Source organism: Saccostrea cucullata, unplaced genomic scaffold, assembly GCF_032062105.1.
Source record: "Saccostrea cucullata isolate Sc308-1 unplaced genomic scaffold, CSIRO_AGI_Scuc_v1 ctg5385, whole genome shotgun sequence".
Lineage (NCBI taxonomy): Eukaryota > Metazoa > Mollusca > Bivalvia > Ostreida > Ostreidae > Saccostrea > Saccostrea cuccullata.
In genome coordinates this window covers 20,703-30,930 of record NW_026929471.1, presented here as the reverse complement: position 1 = coordinate 30,930, position 10,228 = coordinate 20,703, and the positions used below count along the sequence as shown (strand labels likewise).

Genomic DNA, 10,228 nt, shown 5'->3' with positions numbered 1-10,228 from the left:
TGCGAGGCCTACATTGATGATGTCGTCATATACAGCGACACATGGGACGAACATCTCCGAATCATGCGTGCTTTATTTGACATTTTAGCTAAAGCAAACTTAACTGTGAACCTTGAGAAGAGCGAATTTTGTCATGCTTATGTAGAGTATTTAGGTCATAGAGTAGGTCAAGGTTATGTTACACCCATTATGGCTAAAGTGGAAGCTATTGCAAAATTCCCGATTCCTACAAACAAGAAAGAATTAATGAGAATTTTGGGCATGGCTGGGTTTTACAGAAAATTTTGTCCAAATTTTTCCTCAGTTGTTAGTCCACTTACAAATCTTTTACAAAAGAGGGTTAACTTTAAATGGACAAAGGACTGTGAAAAATCATTTCATAAAATCAAATCTGTCCTTATGAGCAACCCAGTTCTGTCAACTCCAGATTTTTCTAAGCAATTCAAGCTTACTGTTGATGCTAGTGATGTTGGAATCGGGGCAGCTTTGTTTCAAGAACATAGTGATAATGTAGATAGAGTTGTTTCTTATTTTTCAAAGAAACTTACAAAATGTCAACAAAAGTATTCCACCATTGAAAAGGAATGCCTTGCTTTGTTGTTAGCCTTACAGCATTTTGATGTTTATCTGAATGTTACTTTGCATCCAATTCTTGTATATACTGATCACAACCCCCTGACATTTTTGCATAAATTGTCAAACAAGAATCAAAGACTGACTAGATGGAGTTTGTTGTTACAAGAATACAACATAACAATAAAGCATATCAAAGGCAAAGACAATGTTATTGCAGATGCCCTGTCTAGAGTATCGTGAACATACATGATTTTGTATTAATGTACATATATTTCATTTTGACAATATAAGTTTTCATTGACATTCAAACTTTTTAAGGGGGGAGGTGTTGTGAGGTGTGTTGTATTTGTATTATTTCATCATGTATATTATTAGTAACATTAAGTTTCTTGAACATTCCAGAGTGGTCAACATGTTCGGTCATTTTTCTAGAACATTCTTGAACTTTGTGCATGTCCAGAACTTTCCAGTAATATCATGTACTTACAACTTCTAGAATATTCTAGATTTATATTACTGTATAAATACCCTGTCAATTCGATGCATGGATAGAATTGTCGTATAAGCACTCATTGAGGTATAACTGGGATATAATTTCACTGGGACATTGTGTGCAGCAACGGACACTCTGATGTATGTATTTTTAGATTTTTGCTAAGTTTGTACTTAATGATTTGTATATTACTGTAAATAAATTATTGTTAAGTTTAAACTGTGTGATTGATCTTTGCTGGCATTTAGGGTTATTCTGACCCATAACAGTACAATCGGAGTTCCTAGGATGACTCGTACCTCGCACATAATGGAGCGTAGCGGAGTTAGCCGAGGATTGCCGATTGCTAAAAATGTTAATTTTCAGACATTTAGATTTATGCCATTGTATTATTGGTTAAACTACAAGGAAACTTCAAATAACAAATCATCACTGCTCAGCATAAGAAGTGTCTAAAATATCTTCGACTCAATTTATATTTTCCACAATTAAAAATTGATGTAAAACATCAAATTAGCCACAAACAATTAAGCATTTGAAAAACTACTTTCACAATTCTGAAAGCATATGCATACAATGGAAGTGCAAGATATTCAAAGCTGAAGTAGAATCTTGAAAAGCATATATTTTCATTTACAATCAATTCTTTTATCATAGACTTCATAAGCGTCAGAACCAGAGGGTGCTAGGGGCGCCTAGTAAACTTGCAATCTTGCATGGATAGACAGTTTCTTTGTATTGAAAATTGGGGTTTATCTTTTTTGTTGGTTTAACCCCTCCCCCCCACACTTTCAATTAGCCACCCTTTCAATTTGCTTCAGACTCCTCTGTACTTTATTACATCGATGATTTGAGGACAGCCTGAAATAAAAATGACCGAAGCACGTGCACCCTGGATCTTGATCATGCACGTGATAATTCCTATGTTTTCTGCAAAATAAGCTATGCTGAAAGGCACTGTGAAAAATGTGGAAACGAAATTATTTTTGTATCATTGTCAGCATTCGCAGCTAAAACATATTCAAAACAATTTTTACAAGAAATTTTGATTTTTTTTATTAACCATTTCTTTATGCACCACGTCATTATGATGCGAGGAAAATCAAAATTTCCTTTTATATAAATGTAATACCTTTTGTAAACTCTTTTTGTTAAAGTATTAACTGGTAAAATTTATCAAATAACTTGATGAGAAATTTACTTTTGAAACATTATAAATGATTTTAAACTTTATGCCATGATTATCAGTGCAAAAATACTTGAAGATTATTATAGAGAGAGAGAGAGAGAGAGAGAGAGAGAGAGAGAGAGAGAGAGAGAGAGAGAGAGAGAGAGAGACTTCTCATACCTTGTTTTACAAGGCCTATTTAATAAAAGTGGAAATTAAATTTGCAGCAGCGGTCGATAATAATGTGGTTTTGTTGGGCTTTGTAAGTCGTTTCATAACCATTAGCTTTGTTATTCTTTTTCTTATTTATTCAATAAATCCTTTCCAGTTTAAGTTGATAATCGATAAATAACATAATTTTTGTACACTAATGAGCAATAAGTGACATTTCAAACAGCCTTTTATCTCCCTTCAATCATCGGTTGCTATGTTAATAAATGCAACTTCCGTTAAAAAAGAGTGCTCGCATTTTCAAACGCAACAGTAGAAAATTTTAAAATTCATAATATGTTAAATCAAAATTGTTCTTATGTAATAAACATTACGCAAGTTCAAACGCCTCAAAATCAATCGGGTGAAATTGATTAATAAATTAATGATTATTTCACTATAATAGTGAAATACCATCATTTGTTTATAAGAAGCAACGCTGTTCAATTGCTATAATATGTCATTATATAAAGAGTTTAGATTGTTCGTAATATTTTGTGTGTGAAGAAAAAAATTGTACAACTTTGAATAAAAATGGTAAACTGTGTTTGAAATCTAAGAAAGACTTTATTTTTGCGGATTTAAAAGTAGGTCAATGACCTAGTTATTTGAAATTGAAATTTAACACAAAAATAAAATTGTGCAATAATTTTAAAAAAAAATCAGTGGAATTTTTGGTCATCTGCGTAAAGGTATACCTTAAGTTTCAAAATACATGAAAATTCATTATGATCTTTCAAATTTAAACACAAATATTATATTATTATGTTAGGCAAGTAGTTCTGTATAATTGCCAGTTATTTGAAGTTAATATTTTCTCATTTTTTTTCCCGAATACAAGTATTGATATTATAAACATACTTGCAAAAAAAAATTCACACATTTAGATTTAAGGCAATCTACGCAAGTGAGTTAAGGCTAGAGATGGGTTTTTGATGCAAATGAGCACATAAAATGCATAAATTGTATATTTTATATACAGAGAAAGTTCAAATTGATTTTCTTATACATTCTTAGTACCCACAGTATATTTTTGCAAGTGCACATTATGACGTCATATTATGACGTCATAGTTCTCTCCCATTCAAGGTAATAAAACACATCAAAAAAACAACGTCGGCGCAAGGGCATATCCTATTTAATTTAAAATAAATAAGGTATAATATTTAAGGAGAATATTCTTAAAATTAATAAAATTGCTGCACAAATCCTATCCTCTTCTTCAATCGATAAAAATTTTACTAAACTTAAACTGGACTGTACAATATATTGTGTGTTTGCTTAGAACTGTGCAGATAGTAACTAAAGAATTGCAGTGTCGACATTTGTGCAGCAATATCTTAAATCACCGGAATATTCTGCTTTTCTTTATACTTTGTTTCTGTAAAACAAAGTAGGGTATGCCCTTGCGCCGAAGTGATTTTGTTGATGTTCCTCATAAACTTGTGTAGTAGAGCTCAATGACGTCATAATGTGTACTGGCAGTTGCATATCGTGGGTACCAAGAATGTATTAGAAAACAAGTCTTAACATTTTCTTTGCGGTATGTATAGCAATAATGGGTCTTACTTAATTATTTTGCAAAGTAAACTCCATACGTAGCCTTAACTCACTTGCGTAATTAAAATTAGATGTTAGATCCGCTCGCATACTCTCTACACTAAGTTAGTGTAGAGAATATGCGAGCGGAATTAACATCTAATTTTAACTAGATTGGATTTAAGGGGGCCGACAATGGTTTCCAATGCGCAGTATTTCGCGCATCATAGTAAAAAAAGCGTATTTACTGTTTTAAAGCAACTTTTATCGCATAATTATAAAAATTACAAAAAATTAAGAAATTATAGGTAAAAAATTGCAATTAAAATTTTATAAAACTGATATTTTGACCGATTTTGCAATTGATAGGTTACTTGGTGTCGTTACAGTGTTTTTTTGACGTAATGATAAACTGAAGCTCTAAAAGAAAGGGGTGATTAAAATGTTATTAAAGAAAAAATAATAAGCATACGCTCTTGAATCGAAATTTAAAACAAAGAAATTTGAGAATATCACCATTATTTTTACTATGTTTTCATATAAATCCCTTGAGCCTTTCATATTTTGTAGTACTCTATAAAACAGGAAAATTCTTTGTTTTTGGCATTTTGAGATGCCTCCTCTGGTAACAAGACGGTAGAATTTTGTGTTTCTTACATATATTGCATAATATAGTATAACTAATCAAATATTATAGTTTGAACAAAAAGGTTATTGTAGCATTTGTATGATTTGGTATAAAGTGCTAAAATTGGAATTTTCCTATATAATCCTATAGTAAATGTACCTGTATTTTGAGACAGTCACCCAAAATACCTGGACAGTAAATTTCCCCCAAACTTGGCATGGACACTGAACTTAATGTAATTTATATATTGTATAAAGATGAAGATTTTCGCTATTGTAGTTTTCACACAATAAAACCATAGTCAGCCCCCTTAAAAGAAAATAAAGATAATTTTAAACATGAAGCCGCTTTTGGCGACTCATACATTTGGCGGGTTTTCTCTAAGGTATAAAACTGATTTTGTTTGTTATACTTTTGTTCATGGTATCTCATATATGTAGAGTTCTTGACTATAGTTTAAAAAAAAAATAGGTACATTTTTTTCACTTACCGATATTTATTTATAGATGAAGCTCGATAATAAGTCAGGACGATATCCCGAATATAAGTAATTTATTTTTTTGAAAATGTTCAATACGCACTGCCAATGTCAATGCCTACAATATTTCACAAAAGATTTGTACACCTCTCAGAACGTCGATTTTAGTGCATTCTACAGATGGTGAAATCACATAGCTAATACCGCTAACGTTTATACCTATCATTTGTTTTAAATAAGATTGAAAACGGCACCTATTTGATGATGCGGTATTATAAATGCTTTCGAAATGTTATTCCAGATGGTATTTGAAGTAGCCTTGATCGACTACTGCCCAAGATCACTGTCGGTTGATGAGCGATGTAAAGGTCTCTCCATTTAATCTCAATAAAAAGGAATACATTTTTCTATTGTGTAATAAAGTTGATTCAATTATTAGTTGTTGTTTGTATGCGTGGATGTTTAGTTTCGGTATATTTTTTTGTTGATTTGATTTTGACCTTAATGGGTTACCGTTGACGGATGTAGACTGAATTAGTTGTAGAGGGAGTATTAAATGACTGGTTGGTCACTTTAAGAGACAAAAACACAGTTTATTTCAAGTAATTTCACTACAGCGTATCAGATATATTTGTAAAGTTTATTTCTGTTTTCATATTTCTAATTTGGGTGTGATGTGAAAGGAGGGAGAATTTTTTTTTTGTTTCCTTATATTCAAAAATATGTTTTATTAATTTTATAATTTGTTCCTTTTTATCTCAGCCATACAAACTAGATCCAAAAATCTTATTACATATTTGAGAAGGTATTATGCTACTGTGTCCCGCACCACCCTGTCATGTTTTGTTTTCATTTCATCTTTCTGAGTGATAATTACATTATATTATTATATCATTATTTTTATATTAGACTAAAAGGTACCAACGTCATTATCAATATCATTTTTATAATTTAGAGTTTCCAAATTGATTTCAGTATTATCTGAATGTTCTGTTGCTTTCTAAGGAATAATACGATACAGACTGACAACCCCTTGACCTTTATGTCGGTGACAATTCTTTATCCTACATTTTTATTACTGATTAAGCAGGAAAGACAGTTTCTTAGAACACCCTTGTAAACTCTCGGTGTATTTATATAATAAATTGATTAAAACATGCTGGTAACTATTCCTGAATTCATTATCAAATTCAGCAGAGTGTTACATTCAAATGCTTTAATATCTTACAAGATGCTGTAAACTCAAAAACAAATGTTTTTTTCATTTCTAATTTTAGCATGTTGTGTTCTCAATGCCTATGAACCTTGAAATGGACACTTCATCATTCAGCGACCAGTGTAGAGTACATCAGTGTTTCAATTGTCAGAATTCTACTGTAACACGTGTAAACATGGACTTTGTCTACCGTGTAAAGAGATGCATGTTTTTGATCTAGATACCATACACCACGATGTTATAATTTACCGTGAGAAATATCAATATATCCCAAAACAAGAGATTTGTGAAAAACATCCTGACAGAATCATAAGACGATATTGCAATTCCTGTAAACTTCCTGTTTGTTTTGAATGTAGAGAACATTTGAAACACAAACTACAGGACTAAATATCAGCTTATAAAACATTCCGACAAAAACACAGAGAAACCATTCACAAGATCAGGTGTGAGACTCTCTATAACAGCTTTTTTTCCCTTAGAAGAGTCAAAACTGATATGAAATCTGTTCACACAGAAATTTTCAACAATCAATCAAACATGTCAACTAAAGCCAAAAGATTAAAGATCCTCATCGACACAGTGATATGTGAAGCTAAATTCGGATATACAACTTACCTTCATAGATTGCAAGAACTGATGATGGAAATTTATGAACGTCATGGCATCTTTGAGAAGTATGAACATATGTCAGAACAATCGGCAAACATACCTCTCCGTTTCCTTTTGATTTTTAAGAAAACCAATGCCCTCAATGTAAAAGAGACTCCGCGTTTTACACAACATACCATGTTCTGCGTGACCAACGAAATCCACATCAGGGATATGATTAAATACCTGAGTGGAATACAAATCATTGAGACGGTAAAAAGACAAGTGAGAAATGATTCTCTTCTGCATCTGAAGTATACACCCGTGTTTCACACACATGTTACGGTGGCAGGTGTTAACAGTGTAAATCACATTTACCATCTTACATCAGATCGGGTTTGGATCAGTGATGATAAAAATCTTATTTTGACGTCGACGAATACAAACGGTGATATTTTGCATCATCTTTCAGATATATCTAGTAATTATGCAGATGTACACACAGTGAACGATACCTTTGATCTTATATACATAGGTAAGAATAAACACATTAACAAATTAACTAATGACAATCAAACAAACATTATACTTATAAAGACACCAAAGTCATGGGACCTACAGTGTGTTTATTTCTCCTCCTTAAATGGAGATCTACTGGTCGGGATGTGGAATATTGAAACTCTTATGGAAGGCATGGTACCAAGATATGATAGTGTAATGAATCAGGGTTATTCCAATCAGTATAACAAGGGATGTTAGGGTTTTTGACTTGGACTGACCTGTCTCCCCTACCATAAATAGACCAGTCCTATGCTCTATATATAGTGGGTGTTGACATATTCAGTCAGTCCATGTCGGAATCAGTACAGTTACGTTCACTGCATCAGACTGATCTAAGAAGTGGCCAGGTAAGGGAAATAAAGTTAGTATGGGTGATAAGATAAAGTGACGACGCTGAATAAGCTGAGTCACAATAAGGTTACTTTAGGGCTGAATAAGCCTTATTGTATAGGTTGCGTCAACTGGTCGACCTCGGTAGCTTTGGCATTAGAAATAAAGGCTGAATAAGTCTGTACCCTAGTGCCAAAGTGAACTGGAGACACCAGTTGATTAGAGACCTTTGGTTCAGTAACCTGGACCCTTGGTTGGGCCAGTTGTCCGGGACATTGGTTAGGGGTGAGACAAGTGGTCCGGAGTCAAATTGTCCCTTGATTTTGTTCTGCGAATCGTAGTAAATATATTGATTAGGTAAATTGTTGAAATAATCATCGTAAATATATTGATTAAGTTTGTGTCCTAGTGGACAAGATACAAATCATTTGTCTAAATTATTACACTGCAGGAATCCCGGGTGTAACCGGGTACGTGCCCTATTGAATATATAGACCGCTCGGCTGGGCACACGTTACAGAATTTTTGGTGGCAGCGGTGGGATTTCTGCAGTGTTAGCAACACGGTGTGTGTGTGTTTAATTTTGGTTCCATAATAAATTTTTAGGGAAATCAATTTGTTTTTTATAATGTCAGCTGATCAGTAAGATCGGGAACTGACTTTTCTCAAGGAAGAAATAAGAGAACTAGAGTCAAGTATCCGGCAGCATGAAAGTATGATACACTCAACACCAAGGTCTCGTGGATATGAGAACCGTGGTAGATACGACTCTGGTATTGCCAGTGGTCCATCGTCTGTCGTTCCCAGGAGTCCTTTGGCTGATCGTTTTCCAGATAGCGAGCCAAATAGATCGAGTACTAGCTGTCATCCAAGGGTTAGGTTTCCTGAGGAAATGGAGGCTAGAAATGTTGAAACCTTCAGAGATGGCATGGCGGATAGAGTTATATATAATGGTAATGTAACATACAGGCGTCACCGTAGACCAGTTGTCCAAGATATTGCAACAAAGAAAATGAGTAGAAGGGAAGTCAAAGCTGCAACCTACCATGGCAGTGGATCGGGTTGGATTATAAGACTCATTTTCACACGGTCAGTAAACTTAATGAGTTGACAGAAGAGGAGAACGGTTTATTTCTCGCAGCATCTGTTCGGGGTCAGGCTCAAGGGGTTCTTGGCAACTTGCCAGGTGACAACACAGATTATCATTACCTTGTACATGCTCTAGAAGAGCGTTTTGCACCACCTAGCCAAACTGAATTATACAGAGTTCAGCTAAGGGAGAGGCGTAAAAGAGCCACAGAGACCATACTTGAATTAGGACAGGCTGTCAGAAGATTGGCAAATTTGGCCTATCCTAAAGCACCATCTGAGGTAAGGGAAACTTTGGCCATGGAACAATTTTGAGATGGCTTGCCTGACTCAGACATGCGAAGAAGGATCAAGCTAGCGCGCCCAAAAGATCTAAATGATGCCATTAAACATGCAGTAGAACTTGAGGCATATCTTAGGGCAGAAGACAAAAGGGGGTACAAAGGTTATCAGCATTAGTTGAGGGAAGAAGTAACTACAAATAACGAAACCTTCAATATGGAAATAAAGAACTGGATGTCATCAGTAGAGAAAAATATGGCAGCCATGACCAAGGAAATCAAAGAGCTCAGACAAGGTAGAGGCCAGTGGGACAGAAAGTCTTACAAAGCGTCACCTCTATCCAGAAAAAGCATGGATATGATAGAATGCTATAGTTGTCATAAAAAGGGATATTTTAAGCGAAATTGTCCAGAGAAAAACAAGAAAGATGCACATTATCGCCAGAGTACTTCAGGGGGTAGTGATCCCAAAAGGAAAAACAGTGATAAGGGTTTAAATGGACAGCTGACTGGCAAACTTGGTTCTTGTTCAAACGAAGCTGGAATGTTCATTTATGCAAGGATAAATGGTGTTAAGGGTAAAATGTTAGTAGACACAGGGGCTACGGTTACAATGCTGTCAATAACTTTATCGGAAAAGGTGAAAGACCAATTGCCATTTGAAATCCAAGAAGTTGGAATGAAAGTTTACACTGCAGATGGTGATGAATTAAAGTTGGAAGGTAAAGTCAATATCGAGATGGCAATTGGAAAATATCCTATAAAGACATTGGCCTTGGTAGCTGATCTTCAGATAGAAGGGATTCTGGGATTAGACTTGATCAGACGTTTCGATATGATAATAGACGAGAAACGGCACCTTTTGTTACATCAGGATGAAAGTATCCCTCTTGTGTATGAAGGAAAAATTGGATGTTATAGAGTTGTAGCAGAAGAAACGGTTAGCATACCACCCCGGAGTGAACTTATTATACCAGGGAAAATATGTACCTTTGACGAGGAGCATCTACAGACCCAAGGTATTGTAGAACCAAGAGAAAAAGAAGATGCTAATAGGCCATTGACTGC

The 10,228-nt window shown here is 34.4% G+C and overlaps 1 protein-coding gene across 1 annotated transcript; it reads left to right on the top strand.

The window, feature by feature from the left end:
- Positions 1-6,848: 6,848 nt before the first annotated feature.
- Positions 6,849-7,658, top strand: LOC134280954 (uncharacterized). Its single transcript, XM_062763400.1, has one exon. It carries the CDS (start codon positions 6,849-6,851, stop codon positions 7,656-7,658), a length of 810 nt encoding a protein of 269 aa, XP_062619384.1.
- Positions 7,659-10,228: the final 2,570 nt, after the last annotated feature.

Coding starts and splice junctions, on each gene's coding strand:
- LOC134280954 (XM_062763400.1), top strand. CDS start 6,849: ATGTCAACTAAAGCCAAAAGATTAAAGATCCTCATCGACACAGTGATA.